The 15,472-nt window shown below is 35.5% G+C and overlaps 1 protein-coding gene across 7 annotated transcripts in view; it reads right to left on the bottom strand.

Annotated features, from left to right (window-relative positions):
- The window catches only part of PIWIL2 (piwi like RNA-mediated gene silencing 2), a 70,909-nt gene that overhangs the window by 30,677 nt on the left and 24,760 nt on the right, over positions 1–15,472 (bottom strand). For all 7 annotated transcript variants that reach the window (XM_074287501.1, XM_074287496.1, XM_074287497.1 and 4 more), the window contains 3 exons: positions 3,038–3,226; positions 2,199–2,283; positions 1,277–1,366 (listed from right to left, as the gene is read on the bottom strand). In XM_074287501.1, coding sequence (XP_074143602.1) covers positions 1,277–1,366; positions 2,199–2,283; positions 3,038–3,226 — 364 coding nt within the window. The remainder of the gene's footprint in view (positions 1–1,276; positions 1,367–2,198; positions 2,284–3,037; positions 3,227–15,472) is intronic.

Here is a 15,472-nt window from a genome sequence, read left to right as displayed (position 1 = left end):
ATTAACATAGGCTTCACAGAAGATTATACACAACTTGCAGAGAGGTTAGTGGAAAATATGGTTTTAATTCAATTTGAATCTTTAAAAGGTTAAAAAAAAAAAAAACCAAGGGTGCTCTGGTTAGAACATACCATAAGGAATTAAGGGAATGAAGACAGAATATTTCTCACACCCTAGGTATGATAGAGTTGGTGACATAGTCAATAGAGTTCTGGATCTGGAATCAGTAAGACCAGAGTTAAAATCTGGCACCAGATACTTCCTAGCTGTGTGGCAGTGAGAAAGTTATGTAACCTCTGTTTGCTTCAGTTTTCTCATCTGTAAAATGGGGATAAAATACCAACTACCTCTCTCAAAATGGTTGTGAAGACTAAATGAAATAATATCTATAAGGTAATTAGCACAATGCTTGGTGCTATAAATATTATATAAATATTAGCTCTTCTTATCATCATCATCAAATATTGAGAAAAAGGGAAATGAATTGTGAAGTAGCCATGAAAATTTTTCCATTAAAAAACAAATAATTACTATCTTAATTTGCTCTCTCCAACTTGCTTTCTACAGTTTCTTCTTGGAGAGAGCACCTAACATCACTTCTGCTCCTCAATTACAACAGATCCCTCTGGGAGCTTTTCTCTATCACTTTCAGACTTCAGTCCCTCACAGATGAATTCACTTCTCTTCTTTTGCTTTGCTCCTTCCAGGTGGTTCTTTGCTGCTACTTAATCTCACACCTTCTTTTGGAACTGAAGTGTTGTTACAAAAAGATTGGGCAAATTCACTGTTCAAAAAGAATATTATTTATGGCTCTTTATACTTATCCAACATCTTTCTTCAGAACCACATGGCAGTGTGGGAGAGTGAGAAGAGCACAGGACTTTGAATCAGAAGATCTAGGTTCAAATTCTACCTCTCTTACTTACCTGTTTGACTTTGGGCAAATCGCTTTAGCTCTTGGGGTAAAATGAGGAGGTTGGAATAGACGATCTCCAAGTCCCTTGCACTTCTAATATAGTATTTTTCTATGAATTCAAACATTCATTGTATCCCTGGAAAGAAAAGAATTTCTCCCTAATTTACAAAGGGGAAAAACTAAAGCATGAAATAATGATGAGGCTTGTTTAAGGTCATAATGGAAGTCAGTATATATATATATATATATATATATATATACCACTACTTTCTCAGCTCAATGATTAAATATCATTCTTTAAAGCAAGAGTTGTCTTGTTATCTTCTGATAATAAAGTGCTAAAGACTACAGGATTCTAACCTTCATGGCTCTAAAGTCTTTCTTCATTTTTTCTGGGATCCCGGTCATGAAGGATAGCTCTGGAAGTAGTAAGATCTCTCCTTTTAAAAGCTGAGGGAAGAAAAAAGTATAGGGAAGAAATAATGAAGGAAAAGAGATATGGTAGGATGCCACAATTCCCATTGTTCTTTGGTGACTGCTGACTACATGGCCAGCTGTGCATATCAGGGCTTCCAGGCACATCCTTCAGTTTGCCATACTCAGCAATACATGGTTCTGAGTAAGAAATAGAGCTACCAATAGAATGTACAATATTGATGTTACCAGGAAAAAAAGTAAGGAAAAGAGACCTTTGTATTTTCTAAGTCCCAAGCCACAGCTATAGTCAAGCTTTGGTGAACAGTCTTATTAGCATTGTGCAGCTTTGCATATGGGTATATAGCTCATTTCTTCCATTCCTACTTTTTTTTTTTTTTTTTTTTTGCATTCAGTGTTTGTATCTGATGACATGTGATGAAGTCAATGGAAAGAGGCAGGGGAAAGACTTTATATGTATGTGGACAGGGTTAAGACAGCTTTCTCCCAAAAGAATGAGATTCTACTAATTTTTTCCTTTTATTTTCCTTTTATTTAACTGATGATCTCCTTTGATATCTCTTTGTGGACATTAATCATAACAAAGTGTCAAGGGTCAGCTCTGACTTCATTACTCTTCACATGTATATAAATAACTTTTAAAATTCCCAAAATATACTCCTTATAATCTCATGAGTTGGGCAGTAGATGATCTGTCATTACAGTAGAAGTTGTCATTGTTATATAAAAACCTTTGGGCAGAATTTTTCAACAACAATGTAATAATTATTCCACCAAATTGTTCTGGAAATGATTGAGATTAGCCATGAACTTAACAGAGAAGTGTAGATGTCACAGCCCTACTTACCCTCCCTTGGTTATTCTGTCTTTCACTAGGCCTGTGGATTAGAAGTGGCTGGTCTTCTTCCTTTACTGTAATTCCATAGTTTTTGCTAGAGAAATGTAGAGGCAGAAAAAATGTTCAGAAGAACATTCATGTTCTTAACAAGTTCCAGCAACTCAGCTTTCTTAACCAATTCTGTGGCATAATATTTGCATAACAGTCCTTGTCAGGAATCCACTGGGAAGAAATCATCACTTATTAATAGAGTAAAACAAAAAAGATCAATTTGTTATATGAGTTAAGAAATGGTAAAGTGAGCTTAATAGTCTAGAAAAGATTTGTTATCTACTGTTATCAGGTTAAATAGGCTTTGGTAACCAGACAGGACTAAACATTAATAAATCATTAGCTCAATCACTTAATGATAATGATAGTGATCATTTAAATATAAAGCACTTTAAAGTTTGTGAAATACTTTAAAAATAATTCTCATTTTATCCTTATAACCACCTTAGGAATTAGGTGCTATTATTATCTGTATTTTACAGATGAAAAAACTGAGGCATACAGCTAATAAATAACTTGCCCAGGGTCACACAGCAAATAAGACATCTGAAGCTGGATTTGAATTCAAATCTTCCTGGCTCCAGACCAAAGGATCTATATATACACACTGTTGTCATTCAGTAACAAGAGAAACTACCAGTGAGCTGGAAGATTTAAGTGTAGAGGATAGCACATTCATATCAAATATCGTGACAATTACTCCTTAGCCTATTATCTAAGAAAAAATCATGCTCTACGAGGAGATTCACGTTTCTTCATTCTCTTTTTTCTCTGGGTCCACACTCAATCTTTCCTACCTGTAGTATTCCAAGAATGTAATCTCCTTCCCATCAGACATTATGAAGCTATCTTTTGGAGTTTTATTCCAGTCAATATCATCAATTCGATAGGTACGATTGTTGTATCGGGTTATAACAATGTTGCCAACCAAAAGCTTGGTACATTCATCCTGGAAGTTTTCACTGCTCTGCTGATATATAGCATGCCTTTCAGGGAAATGAATCAAAGAGTTTTGATTATATAAATATGGAAGAGACAAAAGCAAAGAAACTGGAATCAGAATAGGAGATCTTTCCCCTTCCTCCTTCCCTCTTCCCCTTCTCTCTCTTTGCTCAGAAATGCCAATTATTTGTGGCTTCAACTTTCTCATCCACAAAATAGGACAATAATCACTTTTCTCACTGCTAAATTAACCAAATTGAAAATCACCATCATAAAACAGATAATGCTACAAAAACATTTTATGAAAAGCTAAATTGTGAAAGAGGGAATGACCTTGTGTTTAGCCCCTGATGGCAGAACCAAAAGTCATGGTATTAGTCATAGAGGCAAATTTAATCACTATGTCTCCAAAACTTTCCTATTAATTAAAGGTACTAAAAATTAAAAAGAATTGGTAGCCACAAAAAGAACTGGGTTCTCCTCCATTGGAAGTCTTCAAGATGAGACAGGAAAAGCTCTATTTGGATATGTATGGATTTCCTTTTCAGATATAGGATAGACTAAATGGTCATAGAGATCTTTTTCTAACTCAAATTCTATGATTTTCTGATCTGATGTAAATCTTATGCTACTAAAAATAGAATTGATAAATTCTTGCCTTGATTTGGCTATAATTTTCATGAAGGGTAAAGAGGTAGATTTTTCAAACTTTAAAGGTTTATTATTGATTCCCAGCAAAATTATAGAAGAGATTATTTAAATAAATGGTTTGTATAGGACAGGAAGCAATGATCACTAGAAACCAGTATGGACTTCCAATGAACAAGTTATTCTAAACTTCATTTCAGTTAGTAGACAGGAGTTCAGGAACATGTTATAACATTGTATTTGTAGGTTTCAAGTAAGGCCTTTGACAGCTACATGTACAAAATGGAGATTTTATATATGTGTATGTGTATACATGTTTTATATCTATATCTATAAACATATATACACACACACATATATATACACATATATATTCCATTCCATTAACATAATCCTCATCCTAATTGACAGCCTCATCACCTCTCACTCAGACTATCATATTATCTTACAATTTTATTTCAACTTTCTTCCCTTTCCAATAGAGCTTCCATACGGTGACTAAGAATAGCCTTCCTATTTCAATGACTTTTTTCTGCCTCTAGAATAAAATATCAATTTTTTTTATCTGAAGTTGAAATCTTTAATTATCTGTCCTGCATCCTCCTTTTTCAGATTTCACATGATTCCTAGTTATGTACTTTATTAAATTGGGATCAGTCATTATTTCCTGTACTTCACATTTCATCTCCTGTTTGTCCATGTGTTCACAAAACCTGTCTCTCATACTTCTCCTTCTTAAAAATCCTTTTAAGCACACTTATCTTCCAAGATTCAGCTCATGTGTCACTCACTTTCCCTATACCCCAGCCCTGAAGCCATTCTAGTTGTTAATGCTATCTCTGACTTCAAATTACTTTGTATTTCTTTTTTTTAAGCTTGAGTTACATCCCCCACTGGAATGGAAACTCCTTCAGGGCAGCTACCTTTTTCATTTTTATCTCTGTCTCAATATCCAGAACTTATACTTAATAAATGTCTGTTGAAATCAATTTCAGTATGGTCAGAGAAGAAAGGGATAGAAAAAGGCAATAGGTTTCAGGAAAAATTATCAGAAAGTGGCTTTTCCACAATTACCCCTGACAGTTCAATTTAGAGAACAGGACCCTATATCTATTATTTCTAAAAAAAATTGGCTTAAAAGTACTATTAAAAAGAAGTTTTTGTCTATTTCAAAATTTAATGAAACACATGCTCTAGCACTCTCTCCTAGGATCAGAATGCCACATTTGCTGCTGATTTTTTTTTAATTAAAAGTTTTTATTTTCAAAACATACGCTTGGATAATTTTTCAACATTGACCCTTGCAAAACCTTGTGTTGCAATTTTTCTCCCTCCCCTAGATGGCAAGTAATCCAATATATGTTAAATATGTAAAAATATATATTAAGCACAATATATGTATACATATTTTAAAAGGGGAAAAAAATGAGAAAGAAAACAAAAAGCAAGCAAAAAAGAACAAAAGAAGTGAAAATGCTATGTTGTGATCCACATTCAATCCCATAGTCCTTTCTCTGGATGCAGATGGCTCTCTCCTTCCCAAGTCTATTGGAATTGGCCTGAATCCCCTCATTGTTGAAAAGAGCCACATCCATCAGAATTAATCATTGTATAATTTTTCTGTTGCTATGTACAATGACCTTCTAGTTCTGTTCATTCATTTAGCATCAATTCATGTAAGTCTCCCCAGACCTTTCTGAAATCATCCTGCTCATAATTTTTTACAGAACAATAATATTCCATAACATTTATATATCATAACTTATTCATCCATTCTCCAACTCCAAACTGCAGTTTCTTGCCACTGCAAAAAGGGCCACAAACCTTTTTGCTCCTGGGTCACTTTCCCTCCTTTATGATTTCCTTGGAATACAGATCCATTAGAAACACTGCTGGATCAAAGGGTATGTACAGTTTTATGGCCCTTTGGACATAGTTCCAGACTCCAGAATGGTCAGATCAGTTCACAACTACACCAATAAGCTACATTTGCTTCTAAGGTTTCAGAAGGACTGGAATGTTTCTTTTGCTTATTTGTAAGAAAATTGTAGCTCCCAACTTTGTAGGATTTCCCATCTATTATGTACTTTCTTAAATCAGGAAAGTTTCCATGATTATAGTGAGCATTGATAAAGTTTGCAAGACACTTAAGATATCGCTTCACTTGACCCTATGACAGCCCATTTTATTATCCCCGTTTTATAGGTGAGGAAATCAGAGTTGTTAAGTAATTTCCCCTAGAGTCACAGTTAGGGAACAGATGAGGGCAGAATTTGAACTCAGGTTTTCTTTCCGAGTCTACCAATTTATACACCATGTTATCTAGTAACTTCTGATCATAAAATTTGCAATTGCCATTAGCCACAACTCATAGTCATGACAAGATATGGCTTCTACCTTTGAGATGGGGGAGTAAAGAAGAGGAAGGAAAAAGTAATAAAAGAATACATTTTAACAATCTGTTTATTAGTGCTATATTCCTCTTTTTTTTTGAGTCATTCATCTCCAGGATATATTCCTCTCAGAAATCTTTTCAGCCTCTCTATTCTGGTACTTCTCATACTGGAAAGCGGTCCCCACCCCATCCCCTCTTTAGATTGGCTGGTTCCTCTCATTACCTACCGCTATTTTAAGAGGAGATTCAAGCCATTGAGATTTTCTTTCCTCTCCTGGCTGTTCTCCTTCATCTCCTACTCTCCCCACCCCAATTTCAAGTGCCTTTTTTATGTTATATTCTGCCATTTTAATATTCCCTGAAGCAGGGCCTGTCTTTCTGCCTATGTGTATTTGGTCTAGCACATGGTAAGAACTTAAATGATTGTTCACTCGGCCTTGTGAATGTTGTTTAAAAAAACATAGTGGACTTATGTGGAGAGAATAGATAAATTTCTACCCAGAGAATCCAAACTGTTCTCTATCATTATATTCTTCTTCCTTCTCCCCCTCCTCAATTCTGCTTTTGTTCTTCCCATTCACAAGACCACAAGTTTGATTGTCCTTAACTTCACTCATGTTATTGAAACTTCACCTTTTAGTGATCTAAGTTTTCTTTTAGAAGCTCTGACTAATCTTCTGTTCAGAAGAAAGACAAGTGGAATTTTACTGAGAAGTCTTCAAGATTGAACCCAGAAGTAATACAGAGTGAAAAAGGCAAAGGCAAAAGATAAACTTAATAATGCAAATAAAGTCAACATGGAAAGGTAACTAATTCTTATCAAATATAATGGTTCATTCCTATTATATTGATAAAATCAAAAATACATCTCTTCTTTGTATATAACAATTTAACTATTTTAGGGAATGTATCCTTTAAAGGGATTTGTTAATAAGTATCTAATATCAAAATACAACATACATTTAAAAACATAAAAATATCAAGTCTGGACCATTCTAAAGTTGTAATAGCTGAATATAAGTTACATTTTGAGGGACTTTGTTGTTGTTTTGAATCTAAGTTCTTTGTATGCGCAGTGGACTGATCAGTACAAAGAAAGCACTTCTTTTTACAAAAGTTACATTAAGAGATGAGCAGTGATAGAGCAGTATAAATAATAATTTAAATTGGCATAATGCTTTCTGATCAAAACCATATCTAGGACTAGGTATCCTGGGTTTTGTTTATAGAGAAACAGACATCTCATAATCCTTCAGCAGAAACAACTGAGCTTAGAATCCAATTAGCACTTAATTCTCCCACTTTAATTTGCCTTAAATATTTCTGTTTCCATATCATGAATTACAAAGTTGATCTGTGTTTCTTGCTGCTTCTTCCTAGCTGCTGTTCAATTTACTATTCTTCAGAGAGTTCCCCTATGCTCAAAAAGTTATCAAACTGTGCATACCCTTTGATCCAGCAGTGCTACTATTGGGCTTATATCTCAAAGAGATCTTAAAAGAGGGAAAGGAACCTGTATGTGCAAAAATGTTTGCGGCAGCCCTCTTGGTAGTGGCCAGAAACTGGAAACTGAGGGGATGACCATCAATTGGAGAATGGGTAAATAAATTGTGGTATATGAATGTTATGGAATATTATTGTTCTGTAAGAAATGACCGACAGGATGATTTCAGAAAGGCCTGGAGAGACTTACATGAACTGATGCTGAATGAAATGAGCAGGACCAGGAGATCATTATATACTTCAACAACAATACTATATGAGGATGTATTCTGATGGAAGTGGCCCTCTTCAACAATGAGATGAACTAAATCAGTTACAATTGTTCAGTAATAAATAGAACCAGCTACACCCAGGAAAAGAACTATGGAAAATGAGTGTGAACCACTACACTGCATTTCCAATCCCTCTGTTTTTTTCCACCTGCATTTTTTATTTCCTTCACAGGTTAAGTGTACATTATTTCAAAGTCCGATTTTTCTTGCAGCAAAATAACTGTATGGACATATATACATATACTGTTTTTAACATATACTTTAATATGTTTAACATGTATTGGTCTACCTGCCATCTGGGGGGGGGGGGAAGAGGGGAAAAATTGGAACAAAAGGTTTTGCAATTGTCAATGCTGAAAAATTACCCATGCATATGTCTTGTAAATAAAAAGCTACAATTAAAAAAAGAGAGAGTTCCCTCAAATTAAGTACAGGGTTTAAACCTATATTTCACTAGCAAAGGAAATTCCCTATTAGGTCAACCAACACCTGTGGTCTTAAGAGTTACGTGGTATACCCAGAAGCTATTTAATTTGTTTGAGGATTTCTGAGTCATTTGCAGAGAGATAATTAAATCCATGGGGTTTGATGAGATTATACCCCAAAACAGAGCTTCAACATATATATATATATATATATATATATATATATATATATGCGCATATATATATATATATATATATATATATATATATATATTTATTTATTTATTTATATAAATAAATATATATATATATACTTATGTGTGTGTGTGTTTTGATATGGATGGTACAGAGAAAACTAGGTAACTGCCAGAGCGCTTCAGGGAAAATGTCATCAAAACCTGAAAAATGCAACATCCCAATGCTGGGGTGTCTGAAACTGGAAAGCACCTGTAATCTAGAAGTCATCTATATGGAGTTGATTTCAGCTTTGTTAATTTGGAATTATGCCCAAAGGGCTATCAAAATGTGCATACTCTTTGATTTCAGCAGTATCTCTACTGGGCCTGTATCCCAAAGAGATCTTAAAGAAGGGAAAGGGACCCACACATGCAAAAATGTTTGTAGCAGCCCTTTTTGTAGTGGCAAGGAACTGGAAAGTCACTGGAAATTGAGTGAATGCCCGTCAGTTGGAGAATGGCTGAATAAGTTATGATATATGAATGTTATGGAATATTATTCTATAAGAATATTCTATTCTATTCTATAAGAAATGATCAGCAGAATGATTTCAGAAAGTCCTGGAGAGACTTACATGAATTGATGCTAAGTGAAATGAACAGAACAAGGAAATCATTGTATACGGCAACAACTAAGACTATAAGATGATCAATCCTGATGGACACGACTCTTTTCAACAATGAGATGATTGAGGCCAGTTCCAATGATCTTGTGATGAAGAGAGTCATTTACACCCAGAGAGAGAAAGTGAGTGTGGCTCACAACATAGAATTTTCACTCTTTGTTGTTGTTTGCTTGAATTTTAATTTTTCTCATTTTTTTCCTTTTTGATCTGATTTTTCTCGTGCAGCAAGATAATTGTATATGTATGCATTTATTAGATTTAACACATTTTTAACATGTTTAACATATATTGGATTACTTGCTGTCTAGAGGAGGAGGTAAGAAGGGGGAGGAACTGGAACACAAGCTTTTGGAAGAGTGAATGTTGAAAAATTGTCTATGTATATGTTTTTAAAATAAAAAGCTTTAATAATTTTTTTAAAAAGGATTTCAGCTTTGTGCTAAAAAGACTGGAGAACTTCCTAGGGAGCAATGTTTAAAGGTACAGTGGTTGTGGAGAAGACAAACTACACTAGGTTAAGCCAAGTAATCAGACTAGTAAAATGTAAACCAAGTTCTTGAGGTCAGGAGGTGTCTTACTTTTAAATTTATATCCAAAGGGCAGCTAGGTGGTACAATGGATAGAGCAAGGGTTCTCAAACTACAGCCCTCGGGCCAGATGCAGCCTGCTGGGTTATGGCAAATGGGCTGAGGTGAGGGGCGGAGACAGAGTGTGAGCTTTTGTTTTTACTATAGTCTGGACCTCCAACAGTCTGAGGGACAGTGAACTGGCCCCCTATTTAAAACGTTTGAGGACACTGGGATAGAGCACTAGCCCTGAAGTCAGGAGGACCCAAGTTCAAATCTGGATGGCTCCATATGATCTTGTTACATTTATGAAAGCATAAACACCACAAAAAAGTATACCAGCAATTCATTTAAAGGACAGAATACTTGCAGGAAACAAAACTTTGTCCACATGTCTCCACATGAACTACTTAAGTATAAGCCAATGAGAATAAAGCTGAACCAAACCTGACCTAACTGATCCAAGAAACCTGAGAGGTAGATCACTTGAACCATTGCCTCTACTATCTCAACAGGGATAAGATGCCTCAGTTTTAGAAACAAAAGTTCCTACTTGAGGAATGACACTCAAGTGAATGCAAAGAATCTCAGCATAATTTTCCTAGAAATGTAGACAAAATAAGAACATGCTGCTAGATGCACTCAAGAAAGGAATCTGAAGAAAGTCAAATAAACAGAAGCATTCACATAACTTTTTACCAGGATCCTTGGCTCTATTCTCACTAGACTTCACACAATGCTGTTGGGAGATGTTTTTTTTTCCCCCCAGTGATATTTTGAAAATAAAAAATGGCACTCACCGGACAGAAAAAGAACTACTGCTTTTGTTAGGAGATGAGTCCCTTCTATGTGCTGAATGTTTATTTTTACTAACCTCTGGTATGCAAGTACTCCTCACAGGGCCATCTTCAATCTTCTGATCTATCTGGCTACTAGACTCCGTTGGCTCTGGGGAGGTCTATTTAATTTATTAACTTATTTTAATTAATTAAATTTAATTAATTAGTTGATTAAAGCTTATTTAATTTTGCCTGATACCTACATAGGGTCAGCTTTCTCATGTAGCTATCAAATCCAAGATTCTGGACTCTGACAGGTGAATTTATGCCTCATTTAATTTGGAAGCCAGACTTCTTTGCACTTTCCAAACCTTAGCACAAAAGCATAAAGTCTCTTTTCTAATCCTTACCTTCTAGTTCTTCTCTATGAACTGACTTCCCCTTTAGAATGTAAGCTTTTTGAGAGCAGGGATCATTTTGCTGGTTTGTATTAGTATCCAGTGTTTAGCATGAGGCCTGACATATAATAAACATTTAATAAATGCTTTATTATTTTTTATTAATTAGTTATTTCTAATGAGGAAACCTCCTTTACCAGTGCAGATTGGTAATTGTTTTACAATTTTTTATTTCAAGAAGTGCCTGTGTGCCCGGGATTTGCCTAGACCTCCCTTTCTTCAAGGCCAGATTTCTCTAAAACTGCCTCTTTGTTGGATAAACTGAAACAATGCCTTGAAAAGTTTTCTTATAACAAAGAATCTCCCAGGTATATATCAAAATTACTTAGGATTCTTTGAAAGATACAACAGAGATAACTTGTTCAGTGACCACTTGATGATTGACATCATGTGCAGCAGCATAAAACAAGGAGACCTATGCTCATCAAATGTGTTCATCATTTCATGGAGGTGATCCAGTGCAAAGTCTAAGTTGAAGAGAGATTCCCTATAGATGGTGAGATCCTCTAGTTCTAGCTGCCTACAAATAGGACTGCATGTGGATTATAAGCTCAATGACTAAATAATGTGAAATGAGAGACAGTAATCCAATGAGAAGTATTTTTGTCTAGAACAATTCTATCTTAATTTTAGGCATCACACTTGAGGAGAGTCATTGAGAGGTTACAGCATCTCCAGGAGAGTGAACAGATGGTGAAGTAACCAGAGCCCATGCCATATGAAACTCAGATGAAGGAAGTGAGAAGAATATAAGACTCAGGTGAGGTCATGAGAGCTGTCTTCAAATACTTAAAGAATTTGTATACAAGTCTAGTGGGGGGGGGTAGTGAATTTGGTAAAGAAAAAGTCAGACTTGTACTTGGCTACAAAGGCAGAATGAATAGAAAGAAGCTGCAGAGAGGCAGACTTGGGATTGATAGAAGGAAACACTCTCACAATTTTTGTTCATATTAAGAATGGGTTGCCTTGGGACGTAGTGTGATCCCCTAAGTAAGTCTTTCTGTAAGAAAATGTTGAAAAAACACTTATTGGAGATCTTGTAAAGAAGATTCTTGTTTTTAATTGGGCTTTGTAGTTAATTTCAAGTCAAAACAGTTCAGGTTTTGCTGATGGTTTCATTGTTTATTTTGCTATTTTTTTAGCTCATTAATTTTTTTTCCCCTGAAGCAACTGAGTTTAAGTGACTTGCCCTGGGTCACACAGCTAGGAAGTGTTAAGTGTCTGAGATCAGATTTAAACTCAGGTCCTCCTGAATTCAGGGCTACCTAGCTGCTCATTAATTTTTTTAAAAATATACTAGAAGCAAATAACTGACAGGAAACCTGGGGCCTTAAAAAAGTCACTTCTTTGAAAACACAAAGCAGAGACTGTATAATGATAATGATAATCAAAATGACTGCATAAATGCAAAGTATATTTGAGATGAGCAGCAGAGGTGTCACTAGCATTAAAGGGGATGCAGAACACTTTCTAGCAAGTAGTGAAATTTTACCTGGGAAGGAAATCAGGAAATATAAGACAGGAATGAGGAAGAGCATTCCAGGGATGGGATGTGAGAGGGGGAGGGTACAGTCAATGAAGAGGGAGAGAGCAGGGAATAATTATAATCCAAATGACAAAGTGCTCAAAAAGACCTAATATATGAATAACTAAGAAGCAGCTATTATAGAGAAAATGACGTTTTCAGACAAATTATCTAAAATAAAGAAGCCTACAATGATGTTGCAATTGAGAAGTGATGTACTTACAAAGTTTTATGCTTTCAAAAATATAGAATATATATCAAAATTGTATGTGGCAGTCATCTACCACTATTTGGCTTCAACCTATCTTTCCAATCTAATTTCACATTACTCTCCCACATGCATCTGAGGTTTCAGGCAAAATGTGAACACCTTGCTCAGCATCACTTTCCACAATCCTTTCTGTCCTTCAAAGCTCATTTTAACTCTTACCTCTTCCCAGAAGCATTCCTTGATCTTTCTCCTTTCTCCCTCCCATTGTTCCTCTCCATGTCGGCCTTTCCCAAACCCTGATACTTGCTCGGTGAGATGAGAAATTGGTTTAGGTGTTGATGATGGTGCAGCACTAGGAGTCAGATTTGTAGAGGAATGTCATAGCACCAGCTTCTCCTTGCAATTCCAAGAGGGGTCTTAATGAGGGATGAGATAGCCAACACTAAGAAAAACTTCCATATTTTTCCAAATTCATTCCTTGTGTCATGAATTCTAAGAGCAGAGTTCTTCCAGTTTCAATCTCTGCTTTTCATTACTGGTCCTAGGAGCATTCAAAGCTCTCCATAACTAGATCCCCTCTTACTTTTCTAGTCTTCTGCTCAGTGACCATGACCTCCCTGCCCATGCTTTTTTGCTGACTGTCTCTTCCCCCTCTCATCCCCATACCTGGAATGCTCTTCCTCATTCCTCTTTTCTGTCTCTTGATTTCCTTCCTATGTAAAATTTCACCTTTTACAAGAAAACTTTCTGCATTCCTATTCATTCTGGTGTCTTTCCTCTGTTGCTTATCTCCTATGTACCTTGCATTTATTTATGCAGTCTGTATACAGTTGTTGGCATGTTGCCTCCCTTTAGATTATAAGCTCCCTGAGATCAGGAATTTCACTTCTGTCTTGTGCCACCAGAGAGTAATACAATACTTGGCATAAGCAGATACTTAATAAATGACTACGGTTTAATGAAGTGGTTTCCAAGATTGGGAGTATGGTGTGGAGACTTGTGGAAAAGTTTCTTGGGAAAATGCCATTTTTCATTTTCATCCCCTCCATCCCACGCCCCAATCCCAGTATAGCCATATCCTGCCCTCCAAATCACCTCACAGCTACAACAGGCATTCCTTTAGTTGATAAACACACCATCCCCACACCCTTTTCAATTTAAGTAAGACAAAGCAAGCTTCAAAAGACAGCAGACACTCCATAGTCCAGCCATACAGTTGCTCACATAGGATGCTCCATCTCCCACTTCCAAGCTTTTGTACTGGCCATCCTCCATACCTGGAATGTTCTTCCTTCATACCTCTACTTCCTAAAATCCCTGGTTTCCTTTTAGTTTCCTTTCACCTACTGTGAAATACGTTTCCTTTGAGTTATTATTGCTTTCTCCTCTAAGGCAATTTTGATTTACGTATATTCTTCGATAAACATATACAAATATACATTTTTATTCCTATTAGAACTCCTTAAAGGATTTTTATTTTCACCTTTGTGTTTCCATGGCTTAGCACAGTGCCTGACACATAGCAGGTATTAGACAAATGCTTCTTTACTAATACCTGGGAACCAGATTAGGGGGGTTAGTGAAGCTGTGCCATCACATCTTTTAACAATGGCTTCATCAGCTTCCTAAAATCCCTTTATCCCTCCAAAATTCTATGATTAAATTGCCAATGTTCAATTCTGGATAACAACTCTATTCCAATACCTAACTGGCTATTAAAGACTGCTATAATCACAAAACTATTCTCCATTAAGGTCATTATAAATTCATGCTCTATGATCTAAGCTAAACTTTCACAGATATTCATCAACCTTCTTATGCCTCCTTATTAGCTTATCAGATTCCCTAAATACTATTCTAAGCCTACGTTTCAAAAGTCCTCTTATTCAAATGACAACTTCACTGGAAAAACCAAGAGTAGACAATGTAATAAACAATTTTTCTCCCCAAACTTAAAACTTATCTTTATTCATTTCTCCCACCTCAACAGAAGATGTGCACCTTTATAATAAAGCTAGTCAACAATTAAGTCAACAAGCATTTATTAAGTACCTACTGAATGTCAGGCACTGTGATAAGCCCTGAGGAAACAAATTATTGTCATCTTTCCAGGACTTCAAGTATATATCAATTACTCACTCCTAATACTCTCTTTCCTGCTTTTAAAAATATTCAAGTCTCCCTTATCTTTAAAAAAGCAAAAAAACAAACAAAAAAAAAAAAAAAACACCACTCAAGACAACAAAACTCTCTTTCAGTGGGAAATTTTCTTTTTAAGTTTGATTGATGCTTGTTTACATCAGATATTTCCTAGTATTGTCCCTCCCATATAGAAATAACTCCTTTGTCATAAAGGAGTTAAGCAAAACTAATTGATGGTATATAAGTAATATTTGATACTATCAGTCCTCTACTTCTCTAGTGATAACAAATATGTTTCATCCCTATGGAACCAATATTGTTCATTTGAGTTCAACTATCTTTTAGTGTCATTTTCATCTACATTGTTGTAGTAATTCTTATTTGTATTTAATTCTCCTACTTTGGCTTACTGTATTCTGCATTAGCTCCCAATTCTTTCCTTTATTTCTCTGAATTCTTCATATTTATAATTTTTTACAACTCAGTAATTTTTCTGTTTCTTCA

Source organism: Sminthopsis crassicaudata, chromosome 2 (assembly GCF_048593235.1).
Source record: "Sminthopsis crassicaudata isolate SCR6 chromosome 2, ASM4859323v1, whole genome shotgun sequence".
Classification (NCBI taxonomy): Eukaryota; Metazoa; Chordata; class Mammalia; order Dasyuromorphia; family Dasyuridae; genus Sminthopsis; species Sminthopsis crassicaudata.
Note: the sequence above shows the minus strand (reverse complement) of the source record. Positions and strands in the feature narration are given on the sequence as shown.